The sequence below is a fragment of the Fundulus heteroclitus genome, chromosome 10 (assembly GCF_011125445.2).
Source record: "Fundulus heteroclitus isolate FHET01 chromosome 10, MU-UCD_Fhet_4.1, whole genome shotgun sequence".
Taxonomy (NCBI): domain Eukaryota; kingdom Metazoa; phylum Chordata; class Actinopteri; order Cyprinodontiformes; family Fundulidae; genus Fundulus; species Fundulus heteroclitus.
The window spans coordinates 1,834,254-1,847,607 of NC_046370.1; the positions used below are offsets into that span (position 1 = coordinate 1,834,254).

Sequence of the window (13,354 nt, forward strand, 5' to 3'; positions counted from 1 at the left end):
GACCCGGTTCTGAAGTCCTCACTAAGACTAAGAACGTAGAGAACATGGACCCGGTTCTGAAGTCCTCACTAATACTAAGAAAGTAGAGAACATGGACCCGGTTCTGAAGTCCTTCCACTAAGACTAAGAACGTAGAGAACATGGACCTGGTTCTGAAGTCCTTCCACTAAGACTAAGAACGTAGAGAACATGGACCCGGTTCTGAAGTCCTTCCACTAAGACTAAGAACATAGAGAACATGGACCCGGTTCTGAAGTCCTCACTAAGACTAAGAACGTAGAGAACATGGACCCGGTTCTGAAGTCCTCACTAAGACTAAGAACGTAGAGAACATGGACCCGGTTCTGAAGTCCTCACTAAGACTAAGAACGTAGAGAACATGGACCTGGTTCTGAGGTCCTCACTAAGACTAAGAACGTAGAGAACATGGACCCGGTTCTGAAGTCCTCACTAAGACTAAGAACGTAGAGAACATGGACCCGGTTCTGAAGTCCTTCCATGGCTCCCTGGATCTCAGAGAATAGACTTTAAAATCCTTCTGTTAGTCTATAAATCCCTGAATTAGCTCCTAAATCCATCACAGACTTGTTATCAGGGCATCAACCCTCCAGACCACTCAGGTCTTCTGGCTCCAGCCTGCTCTGCAGAACCAGAACCAGAACCAGACATGGAGAAGCAGCATTTAGTTCCTATGCTCCACTGATCTGGAACAAACTTCCAGAAAACTGTAGAAGTGCAGAAAGCCTGAGTTCCTTTAAATCAAGATTAAAAACACATTTGTTTAGGATTGCCTTCAATTGTTCTAGTTAACTGAATCACCACTTTTTTGTTCTTTTTTTCTATCTACGTTTTATTCCTACTTGCTTTTATTCTGTTTTATTTTGCTATATTTTAATCATGTAAAGCACTTTGCATTGTCTTTGTACTGAATTGTGCTATATAAATAAATTTATAATAATAATAATAATAATAATATATATAATATAATAATTATAATATAATTATTAATATAATTATATAATAATATATATATATATATATATATATATATATATATATATATATATATATATATTGGATCAAAGATGCATTTTGAAGTGTAAGCCGGCGCTTTTCTCCTCCAGATACTGCCCCTCCATCGAGTCGAGAGTGCTTCGCTTTCCAGGGAGAAGACACCAGGTGTGGTTGGAGCCCGAGGGGATGACCTCCGACCTTTTGTACCCACAGGGTCTCTCCATGACCATGCCTCCTGACGTGCAGCTCCGCCTCATCAGAGAAATCCCCGCCATGCACAGAGCTGAGATCCACACCCCAGGTGCGGCCGGCCAGTCAGAACCCTGATCCAGAGCATCAGTTTCTGCTGTTTTTTTTTTTGTTTTTTTAACCGGTGATTTTTCCCGTTTTCTGGCTCTGCAGGGTACGGCGTCCAGTACGACTATGTGTGTCCCACCCAGCTCAGTCCCGCGCTGCAGGTGAAAAACACTCAGGGACTTTTTCTGGCCGGCCAGATCAACGGGACGACAGGTTATGAAGAGGCGGCTGCACAGGTGATTCCTGATGATCAAAAATAAAAAGTAGCTGTTGGATATGTTTAGAGCTGCAGAAATATACAGAATCCTCTGAGAAAGTTGGAGAAAGTCTTTACTGGGATCTTATCAATTTCAGCTCATGTATTCACGCTCTCTGCCTGCACAGTGGCTCAACTGCTAACACTGCAAAAACAGAACTAGAAATAAGTAAAATGTTCCTAAAATTAGAGTTTTTGTCCTTGATTTGAGCAGGTAAATAAGATGATTTGCCAATGGAATAAGATTTTTGCATTTAAAATGGAAACAATTCATCTCAATCATCTTATTTGAAGTGCAGGATGTCTAATTATCTTATTTTAGGGGTCAAAATACTCATTCCATTGGCAGATAATCGTATTTACTTGCTCAAATCAAGGATAAATACACTAATTTAAGAACATTTTACTTATTTTTAGATCCGTTTTTGCAGTGCACTGTTGCACTGCAGCAAGAGGGTCCTGGGTTTGAATCCCGGCCTGAGTTCTCTCTGCATGGAGTTTGCATGGGAAATCTTTTCACTTGTTGCTAAAATGTCCTGAAGACCTAAAGGCTTGGATGGCCCTCGATTTCTGCACATTTAATGAGAGTAAGACTGAGGTCATGAGCTGAGACTCACTGAGCTAGGTTACCCAGTACAGACCTTGGTGTTAAAGCGGACGCCAACCTCAAATTTAAGGTCAGCCAAACTAGAGCAGTCGTAAGGACAAGCTTTTATCATTAAAGGCAGTTGGCCAATATAAAGCACATTATTCCCAAAGAACATCTAGAGACAGTAATCCATGCTTGATTAGCCACTAACACCATCACTATATGGGTGTTAGCGGCTCCTGCGTTGCCCAAAATGCTGCTGAACGTCTTTTGTCTGGCACTCGCCAATATGAGACCGTTATCCCTATTTTAGCCTCACTCCTCTGGCTCTCTGTACATTTTAGGAAGTTATTTTATTTTAGTCTCCTCTTGCTCCTTCGTATCTTTCTGAGCTGCTGCTAGGGTTGTCAAACATTTTAAACTCCATAATCGATACCCAGGAAAATATTCAATACTCAATATAATACCACAGGGATAAAAAAGACAGGTGAGTTTTTCATGTTAATAAAAAATATTTTATTAACATGAAAAACTCACCTTTTTCAATCTCAACATGGAAGCTTTGTCAAAAAAGGAAAGTTTTAAGATTAGTCTTAAAAGTAGACGGGGTGTCTGCCTCACGCACCAAAACTGGGAGTTGGTTCCACAGGAGAGGAGCCTGATAGCTAAAGGATCTGCCTCCCATTCTACTTTTAGAGACTCTAGGAACCACCAGCAGACCTGCAGTCTGAGAGCGAAGTGCTCTGTTAGGAACATACGGGGTAATCAGAGCTCTGATATATGATGGAGCTTGATTATTAAGGGCTTTATACATTAGAAGGAGAATTTTAAATTATATTCTCTTTGCCTTGGCATTTGACACTATGTGAGATGTTCATTTTAGCCTGTGAGGTCAAGTCATTTTTAATGACAATAAATTTATTTTGTTTGTATTTTATGCTAATTTATGTCTTTGAGGTTTTTATTTTTATTTTACTGTGTTGATTACTGTACAGCAGTTTGGACCCTGGGAAATTTTTGTTGGACTGGATTGTTCTTCCTATGCATCCATGGCTTCCTCCCACACTCCAGAAACCTGACTGTTAATTGGTTAATTGGTTTCTCCAAATTGCCCGTAGGTGTGAGTGAGCATGCATGGTTGTGTCTCTGTGTTGTCCTCTGATGGACTGGCGACCTGTCCATTGGCGGATCTCTTAAACTTCCCAGCTCAAATCAAGGACAAACGCACTAATTTAAAGAACATTTTACTTACCTTTAGTTCCCCTTTTGCAGTGTAATATATACATACACAGGTATTTACTTAAAAGAAACACATACAGAACGAATACAAAAAAGAACAGTCTTCTGATTTAGAATAAAAAAAAAGCTTTTGATTGAATTCATGAATGAAAGTTTCAGCAACTTTACTTTCAACTAAATTAAGCTCCAAAAAAAAAAAATTAAGATTTATTTTTTTTTTCTTTCCCACCTAGACCCTTTACAGAAAAATGTCCTGTTCTCATCTGATAAAATGATTCATACTCCTGGCAGATTTGGGTTTAAAATTATTTTTCATCCAATCAAGAAGCAGGTTTCTGACAGAAAGCTACCTGCATCTCTCGAAAGATTATAAAACAAAATCCATATTGCAAAAGAAACAACAAATAGATGTTTTTTTTATTTGTTAAAAATGATGTGTACCCTTCTGAATGATCAATGGCTGAACCCTTAATGGCATTACAGTAATTAAACCCCAACTATAACCCTGTCCAACAAGTTGGGACTCTGGTTGAACTTCTTTAAAATGTTAATATTGCTTAATATAAGAAGAAACCTCCATCCTTTTATCCGCCTCTGAGGGTGGGTCCACTCAGGACGGGTCGCCGGTCCATCACAGTCAGAAAAAAGGTTCTGGTCACATTAAAGGAACCATTTAAACTTATATCTGCCAGCAGAAGCGATTATTTCAGGTTGATCCATAACCGTCTCACAGGCGGCAGGTAAAAAGGGGAATTAATGAAATGTCAGGGATTTATCCCTCAGTGCAACAAACCACTTTAGATCTTCTCAGCTACACAGAAGCGTTTTGACCACTGAGCTATATTATACACTGGAGTGCCTCATCGCCCGCTGTTAGAACGATTTGCTTCGAAGCCACCAGCCGCCATCACTGCAAAAATTGATCTAAAAATCAGTAAAATATTCTTAAACTTAGTGTATTTGTCCTTGATTTGAGCAGGTAAAAAAGATGATTTGCCAATGGAATGAGATTTTTGCACTTAAAATAGGAACAACTCATCTCCATCATCTTATTTCAAGTGCAGGATGTCTAATTATCTTATTTTAGGGGTTAAAATACTCATTGCATTGGCAGATAATCTTATTTACCTGCTCAAATCAAGGACAAATACACTAACTTTAAGAACATTTTACTTATTTTTAGATCCATTTTTGCAGTGATATTGGTACTCCCTATTTCCCCCCAGTAACTAGGGAATATGTGCGCTACAGCATCGAATAACGAGGATTTTCTCATGTTCAGGGGGGGCTTAAAACTTTTAAAATGTCAAATGCCATATACTTTTATGTTATGTTCTAAAACTATCAAGTACTGAGAAAGTCATGTGCTGAAATATTTAGCATTTTATTCATTTAAATATATAAATAACAATATACAAAAACATATATTTACATATATACATATACACATACTTATATATACATATATATGTATTTAATATGAATAACATGTAAAATATTTCACCACCTAATTTCCTAGTAGTTGATAGCGTTAGTACATCCACTGACTGTAGAATTACCTGTGAAACGTTTTCACACAGCCAGAAAACTGCTTGTTGTTGCAACCAAATCCTGTGGGATTCTGTGAGAGTAGGGAGTAGCAAGATGGCGGCCAGTGACTTCAGTTTTTGGGCAAAATCAGCACTCCAGTGTATTATATAGCTCAGTGGTATGGAGCTGCTGGCAGTAACTCATTCTGCCTTTACAGGGGTTGTGGGCCGGGGTGAACGCTGCCCGCTGGGCTCGCTCCCTGCCTCCGGCGGTGCTGTCTCGCACAGAGAGCTACATCGGGGTCCTCATCGACGACCTGGTGAGCCGAGGAGTCAACGAGCCGTACCGCATGTTCACCAGCCGGGCCGAGTTTCGAACCTCGCTGCGGCCGGACAACGCCGACCTCCGGCTCACGCTGAAAGGTAGCGCCGACGTCCTGACTCGTTGTAAGGCGAGGCGAGGCAAAGTTATTTATACAGCACATTTTAGTACAGAGACCATGCAAAGTGCTTTACATGATTAAAATACAGGGGGGAAAATGAGAAAAGCAAGTAGGAATAAAATGTAGAAATTAAATGGAACATGGAAAAAGACAAACTAAAAGCAAACATTTAAAACAGTTGGACTACAGAGTTGAACTAATGATGTTTCAGAAAACTTTTACAGTTTTCTCACTGCAAAAATAGACCTAAAATTAAAACATTTTTTTCTTGAATTTAAAGTATTTTTCCTTGATTTGAGCAGGTAAATAAGACTATTTGCCAATGGAATAAGATTTTTGCACTTAAAATAGGAACAATTCATCTCCATCATCTTATTTCAAGTGCAGTATATCTAATTATCTTATTTTAGAGGTAAAAATACTCCTTCCATTGGCAAATAGTCTTATTTAGCTCCTCAAATCAAGAGCAAATACATTCATTTCAAGAATATTTTACTTATTTTTAGTTCTCTTTTTGCAGTGCTGGAAGTTTGTTCCAGATAAGTGGAGCATAGGAACTACACTGCAAAAAGAGAACTAAAAATAAGTAAAATTTTCTTAAAATGAATGTATTTGCCGTTGATTTGAGCAGGTAAATAAGATTATTTGCCAATGGAATGAGTATTTGTACCCATAAAATAAGATAATTAGACATACTGAACTTGAATTAAGATGATGGAGATGAATTGTTCCTATTTTAAGTGCTAAAATCTTATTCCATTGGCAGATAATCTTATTTAGCTGCTCAAATCAACGGCAAATACATTCATTTCAAGAAAATTGTACTTGTTTTTAGTTCTATTTTTGATCCAGGGAGCCAGTGGAAGGACTTCAGAACCGGGTCCATGTTCTCTACGTTCTTAGTCTTAGTGGAAGGACTTCAGAACCGGGTCCATGTTCTCTACGTTCTTAGTCTTAGCGAGGACTTCAGAACCGGGTCCATGTTCTCTACGTTCTTAGTCTTAGTGGAAGGACTTCAGAACCGGGTCCATGTTCTCTACGTTCTTAGTCTTAGTGAGGACTTCAGAACCGGGTCCATGTTCTCTACGTTCTTAGTCTTAGTGAGGACTTCAGAACCGGGTCCATGTTCTCTACGTTCTTAGTCTTAGTGGAAGGACTTCAGAACCGGGTCCATGTTCTCTACGTTCTTAGTCTTAGTGGAAGGACTTCAGAACCGGGTCCATGTTCTCTACGTTCTTAGTCTTAGTGGAAGGACTTCAGAACCGGGTCCATGTTCTCTACGTTCTTAGTCTTAGTGGAAGGACTTCAGAACCGGGTCCATGTTCTCTACGTTCTTAGTCTTAGTGAGGACTTCAGAACCGGGTCCATGTTCTCTACGTTCTTAGTCTTAGTGAGGACTTCAGAACCGGGTCCATGTTCTCTACGTTCTTAGTCTTAGTGAGGACTTCAGAACCGGGTCCATGTTCTCTACGTTCTTAGTCTTAGTGGAAGGACTTCAGAACCGGGTCCATGTTCTCTACGTTCTTAGTCTTAGCGAGGACTTCAGAACCGGGTCCATGTTCTCTACGTTCTTAGTCTTAGTGGAAGGACTTCAGAACCGGGTCCATGTTCTCTACGTTCTTAGTCTTAGTGAGGACTTCAGAACCGGGTCCATGTTCTCTACGTTCTTAGTCTTAGTGAGGACTTCAGAACCGGGTCCATGTTCTCTACGTTCTTAGTCTTAGTGGAAGGACTTCAGAACCGGGTCCATGTTCTCTACGTTCTTAGTCTTAGTGGAAGGACTTCAGAACCGGGTCCATGTTCTCTACGTTCTTAGTCTTAGTGGAAGGACTTCAGAACCGGGTCCATGTTCTCTACGTTCTTAGTCTTAGTGGAAGGACTTCAGAACCGGGTCCATGTTCTCTACGTTCTTAGTCTTAGTGAGGACTTCAGAACCGGGTCCATGTTCTCTACGTTCTTAGTCTTAGTGAGGACTTCAGAACCGGGTCCATGTTCTCTACGTTCTTAGTCTTAGTGAGGACTTCAGAACCGGGTCCATGTTCTCTACGTTCTTAGTCTTAGTGAGGACTTCAGAACCGGGTCCATGTTCTCTACGTTCTTAGTCTTAGTGGAAGGACTTCAGAACCGGGTCCATGTTCTCTACGTTCTTAGTCTTAGTGAGGACTTCAGAACCGGGTCCATGTTCTCTACGTTCTTAGTCTTAGTGAGGACTTCAGAACCGGGTCCATGTTCTCTACGTTCTTAGTCTTAGTGAGGACTTCAGAACCGGGTCCATGTTCTCTACGTTCTTAGTCTTAGTGAGGACTTCAGAACCGGGTCCATGTTCTCTACGTTCTTAGTCTTAGTGGAAGGACTTCAGAACCGGGTCCATGTTCTCTACGTTCTTAGTCTTAGTGGAAGGACTTCAGAACCGGGTCCATTTTCTCTACGTTCTTAGTCTTAGTGGAAGGACTTCAGAACCGGGTCCATGTTCTCTACGTTCTTAGTCTTAGTGGAAGGACTTCAGAACCGGGTCCATGTTCTCTACGTTCTTAGTCTTAGTGGAAGGACTTCAGAACCGGGTCCATGTTCTCTACGTTCTTAGTCTTAGCGAGGACTTCAGAACCGGGTCCATGTTCTCTACGTTCTTAGTCTTAGTGGAAGGACTTCAGAACCGGGTCCATGTTCTCTACGTTCTTAGTCTTAGTGAGGACCTTCAGAACCGGGTCCATGTTCTCTACGTTCTTAGTCTTAGTGAGGACTTCAGAACCGGGTCCATGTTCTCTACGTTCTTAGTCTTAGTGGAAGGACTTCAGAACCGGGTCCATGTTCTCTACGTTCTTAGTCTTAGTGGAAGGACTTCAGAACCGGGTCCATGTTCTCTACGTTCTTAGTCTTAGTGGAAGGACTTCAGAACCGGGTCCATGTTCTCTACGTTCTTAGTCTTAGTGGAAGGACTTCAGAACCGGGTCCATGTTCTCTACGTTCTTAGTCTTAGTGAGGACTTCAGAACCGGGTCCATGTTCTCTACGTTCTTAGTCTTAGTGAGGACTTCAGAACCGGGTCCATGTTCTCTACGTTCTTAGTCTTAGTGAGGACTTCAGAACCGGGTCCATGTTCTCTACGTTCTTAGTCTTAGTGAGGACTTCAGAACCGGGTCCATGTTCTCTACGTTCTTAGTCTTAGTGGAAGGACTTCAGAACCGGGTCCATGTTCTCTACGTTCTTAGTCTTAGTGAGGACTTCAGAACCGGGTCAGGTTCTCTACGTTCTTAGTCTTAGTGAGGACTTCAGAACCGGGTCCATGTTCTCTACGTTCTTAGTCTTAGTGAGGACTTCAGAACCGGGTCCATGTTCTCTACGTTCTTAGTCTTAGTGAGGACTTCAGAACCGGGTCCATGTTCTCTACGTTCTTAGTCTTAGTGGAAGGACTTCAGAACCGGGTCCATGTTCTCTACGTTCTTAGTCTTAGTGGAAGGACTTCAGAACCGGGTCCATGTTCTCTACGTTCTTAGTCTTAGTGGAAGGACTTCAGAACCGGGTCCATGTTCTCTACGTTCTTAGTCTTAGTGGAAGGACTTCAGAACCGGGTCCATGTTCTCTACGTTCTTAGTCTTAGTGGAAGGACTTCAGAACCGGGTCCATGTTCTCTACGTTCTTAGTCTTAGTGGAAGGACTTCAGAACCGGGTCCATGTTCTCTACGTTCTTAGTCTTAGTGGAAGGACTTCAGAACCGGGTCCATGTTCTCTACGTTCTTAGTCTTAGTGGAAGGACTTCAGAATCGGGTCCATGTTCTCTACGTTCTTAGTCTTAGTGGAAGGACTTCAGAACCGGGTCCATGTTCTCTACGTTCTTAGTCTTAGTGGAAGGACTTCAGAACCGGGTCCATGTTCTCTACGTTCTTAGTCTTAGTGGAAGGACTTCGGAACCGGGTCCATGTTCTCTACGTTCTTAGTCTTAGTGAGGACTTCAGAACCGGGTCCATGTTCTCTACGTTCTTAGTCTTAGTGAGGACTTCAGAACCGGGTCCATGTTCTCTACGTTCTTAGTCTTAGTGAGGATTTCAGAACCGGGTCCATGTTCTCTACGTTCTTAGTCTTAGAGGAAGGACTTCAGAACCGGGTCCATGTTCTCTACATTCTTAGTCTTAGTGAGGACTTCAGAACCGGGTCCGTGTTCTCTACGTTCTTAGTCTTAGTGAGGACTTCAGAACCGGGTCCATGTTCTCTACGTTCTTAGTCTTAGAGGAAGGACTTCAGAACCGGGTCCATGTTCTCTACGTTCTTAGTCTTAGTGAGGACTTCAGAACTGGGTCCATGTTCTCTACGTTCTTAGTCATAGTGAGGACTTCAGAACCGGGTCCATGTTCTCTACGTTCTTAGTCTTAGTGAGGACTTCAGAACCGGGTCCATGTTCTCTACGTTCTTAGTCTTAGTGGAAGGACTTTAGAACCAGGTCCATGTTCTCTACGTTCTTAGTCTTAGAGGAAGGACTTCAGAACCGGGTCCATGTTCTCTACGTTCTTAGTCTTAGTGAGGACTTCAGAACTGGGTCCATGTTCTCTACGTTCTTAGTCATAGTGAGGACTTCAGAACCGGGTCCATGTTCTCTACGTTCTTAGTCTTAGTGAGGACTTCAGAACCGGGTCCATGTTCTCTACGTTCTTAGTCTTAGTGAGGACTACAGAACCGGGTCCATGTTCTCTACGTTCTTAGTCTTAGTGGAAGGACTTCAGAACCGGGTCCATGTTCTCTACGTTCTTAGTCTTGATGAGGACTTCAGAACCGGGTCCATGTTCTCTACTTTCTTAGTCTTAGTGGAAGGACTTCAGAACCGGGTCCATGTTCTCTACGTTCTTAGTCTTAGTGGAAGGACTTCAGAACCGGGTCCATGTTCTCTACATTCTTAGTCTTAGTGAGGACTTCAGAACCGGGTCCATGTTCTCTACGTTCTTAGTCTTAGTGGAAGGACTTTAGAACCAGGTCCATGTTCTCTACGTTCTTAGTCTTAGAGGAAGGACTTCAGAACCGGGTCCATGTTCTCTACGTTCTTAGTCTTAGTGAGGACTTCAGAACTGGGTCCATGTTCTCTACGTTCTTAGTCATAGTGAGGACTTCAGAACCGGGTCCATGTTCTCTACGTTCTTAGTCTTAGTGAGGACTTCAGAACCGGGTCCATGTTCTCTACGTTCTTAGTCTTAGTGAGGACTACAGAACCGGGTCCATGTTCTCTGCGTTCTTAGTCTTAGTGGAAGGACTTCAGAACCGGGTCCATGTTCTCTGCGTTCTTAGTCTTAGTGGAAGGACTTCAGAACCGGGTCCATGTTCTCTACGTTCTTAGTCTTAGTGGAAGGACTTCAGAACCGGGTCCATGTTCTCTACTTTCTTAGTCTTAGTGAGGACTTCAGAACCGGGTCCATGTTCTCTACTTTCTTAGTCTTAGTGGAAGGACTTCAGAACCGGGTCCATGTTCTCTACGTTCTTAGTCTTAGTGAGGACGCAGGCAGCAGCGTTCTGGATACTAAAAATAACATTAGTTACATTAATAGACATCAGTCCCGCTGTTCTTCGTCTCTGCCAGGTTCTCTCCTGGGATGCGTGTCCTCTGCGCGCCGTGACGAGTTCCTGAGGGTGAAGCTCCGCCTCCAGGACGCTGAGGCCGCTCTGCGGGCGCTCACTCTGTCCCCGGCCGGATGGAGGAAAATGATGCCGGGAATCAGCGTGAGCGAGAGCAAGAACGGCTCGCTGAGGTGAGTCCAGCTGCTGCTGCGAGTGTTTCGGGGCGCGGACGTAACGTCGGTTCTGACTTCTTCATTGTTTTGTTTTTTTCCAGTGGGATGGACTTGCTGCAGTACAAGGACGTGTCCTTCGAAATGCTGGCGTCTCTGTTTCCCGAGCAACTTTCGCCGCACATGGAGTTCTCAGAAAGACTGAAGATTGAAGGTAAACCTGACTTCAGGCGACTTGCTTTAAACAGACAGAGCTGCACTGTAAAAAGGGAACTCAAAGTAAGTAGAATTTTCTTGAAATTTGTGTATTTTTCCTTGATTTGAGCAGGTAAATAAGACTATTTGCCACTGGAATAAGATTTTGTTGCACTTAAAATAAGAACAACTCATCTCCATTATCTTATTTTAGGGGTAAAAATACTCATTCCATGAAAACTGGCTGAATTTATCTACTTAGCCGTGTTTCTCTCCTAGATGAACCCACTAAAAAAAAAAGCAAGTACTACCATTATCCTTTTACTTTTCTCCCACATAGAAAGGATTCCTGAATCAAACCCCCCAGTCGGTCAAGGTAGATGGCCGTTCACACTTAGCCTGGTTCTGGTGGAGGTTTCCTCCCCACTGTCGCCACATGCATATTTGCACTGCAAAAACGGATCTAAAAACAAGTAAAATTTTCTTAAAATTTGTGTTTTTGTCCTAGATTTAAGCAGGTAAATAATATTATCTGCCAATGGAATGAGTATTTTTACCCCTAAAATGAGATAATTAGACATCCTGCACTTGAAATAAGATGGAGATGAATTGTTCCTATTTTAAGTGCAAACATCTTATTCCGTTGGCAAATAGTCTTATTTACCTGCTCAAATCAAGGACAGATACACTAATTTTAGTGCAGCTCTGCACTGCAAAAAGGGAACTCAAAGTAAGTAGAATTTTCTTGAAATTTGTGTATTTTACCTTGATTTGAGCAGGTAAATAAGACTATCATATAACATTTTTGCACTTAAAATAAGAACAACTCATCTCCATTATCTTATTTTAGGGGTAAAAATACTCATTCCATTGGCAAATAGTCTCATTTAGCTGCTCAAATCAAGGACAAATACTAATTTCAAGAAAATTCTACTTACCTTAAGTGCCCTTTTTGCAGTAAGGGGGTTGGGGAGCTGCAGGAAAAGCCAGTCAGAAAAATCTGTTAGCATCACTTGGAGAGGTCTGTGGTAGGGCTGGGCGATATGGATTAAAAAATACATCTCCGATTTTATCATACCAAATCCGATTAATCAATTTTTTTTCCTCCTTTTTGTTTCATAAAAAGAAATTAAAGAAATTATTTTAAAACCTTGCTTTTATGTCAAGCATTTCATCAGGGAGTTGACCTGAATTCAAAGTGCAACTAAAAACAAGCTGAGAAACATGCTTGTAAAACAAGATGGCAGCCGTGCCATTATAAACAATGAAAATATAACAAAACATTTGCTGCTAGTTGTATTACACATTAAGCTAAGAACAGGCTTCACTGCACTTGTGAACTTCAAACTAAGTTAAAAAAAAAAAAGTATATAAGTAAATGAAGTACCTCGTATTATGGTAAAAAAAAGTTTCCACTTAACAATATTTTGACAATAATTTGCCTAAACATATATTCAGCATCACATGCTGTTCTCTTCATGGAAACCCAATGAGTGTATTGGCAAAATAAAATCCAGATTTTCCAAAAATGAAATCTTAAAGAATTGTAAATTCGAATTAATCGATTAAATCGATTTATCGCCCAGCCCTAGTCTGTGGATAAAATGTCTCCTGTGTGTCACGCAGCCGTGTACAAGCCTCACTGTGACCTAAGCAAGAGAGAGGTGGAGAGGATTCAGAAGGAGGAGAACATGTCTCTGCCGCAGGACCTGGACTACTTCTCCCTGCCCGTGTCTCTGTCTAAGGAAGTCCGGGAGATCCTGGACAGGTTCAGACCGAGCACCGTGAGTCCGCACACCTGCAGTGACGTTAAAGTCGTGTTTTCTGGATTTGTGACCTAGAGAGCTTTGTCTGCCCCCCCAGCTGGGTGCTGCTACCCGTCTGGAAGGCATGACCCCCGCGGCGGTCGTCAATCTGTTGAACTACGTCCAGATTGCAGAGAGAAAGGAGAGAATGATGAACAGAAGCAACGCGGGACACCAGGAGGGAAGGGGAGACGATCTGTGTGCGAGAAATGCATCTTTACCTCAATGAGAGTCACTCAGAATGTAAAAAAAGTCTGGATTAAGCCAAAAAAGACGGTTT

General features: G+C 41.9%; 1 protein-coding gene across 4 annotated transcripts in view; it reads left to right on the top strand.

The window, feature by feature from the left end:
• mto1 (mitochondrial tRNA translation optimization 1) overlaps nucleotides 1-13,321 on the top strand; it is a 21,625-nt gene extending 8,304 nt beyond the window's left edge. For all 4 annotated transcript variants that reach the window (XM_036141772.1, XM_036141771.1, XM_021309453.2 and 1 more), the window contains exons 7-13: nucleotides 1,125-1,315; nucleotides 1,417-1,547; nucleotides 5,143-5,347; nucleotides 10,927-11,095; nucleotides 11,179-11,288; nucleotides 12,896-13,053; nucleotides 13,133-13,321. In XM_036141772.1, the coding sequence (XP_035997665.1) occupies nucleotides 1,125-1,315; nucleotides 1,417-1,547; nucleotides 5,143-5,347; nucleotides 10,927-11,095; nucleotides 11,179-11,288; nucleotides 12,896-13,053; nucleotides 13,133-13,303 (1,135 nt within the window). In that variant the 3' untranslated portion in view covers nucleotides 13,304-13,321. The remainder of the gene's footprint in view (nucleotides 1-1,124; nucleotides 1,316-1,416; nucleotides 1,548-5,142; nucleotides 5,348-10,926; nucleotides 11,096-11,178; nucleotides 11,289-12,895; nucleotides 13,054-13,132) is intronic.
• The last annotated feature ends 33 nt before the right edge of the window (nucleotides 13,322-13,354 follow it).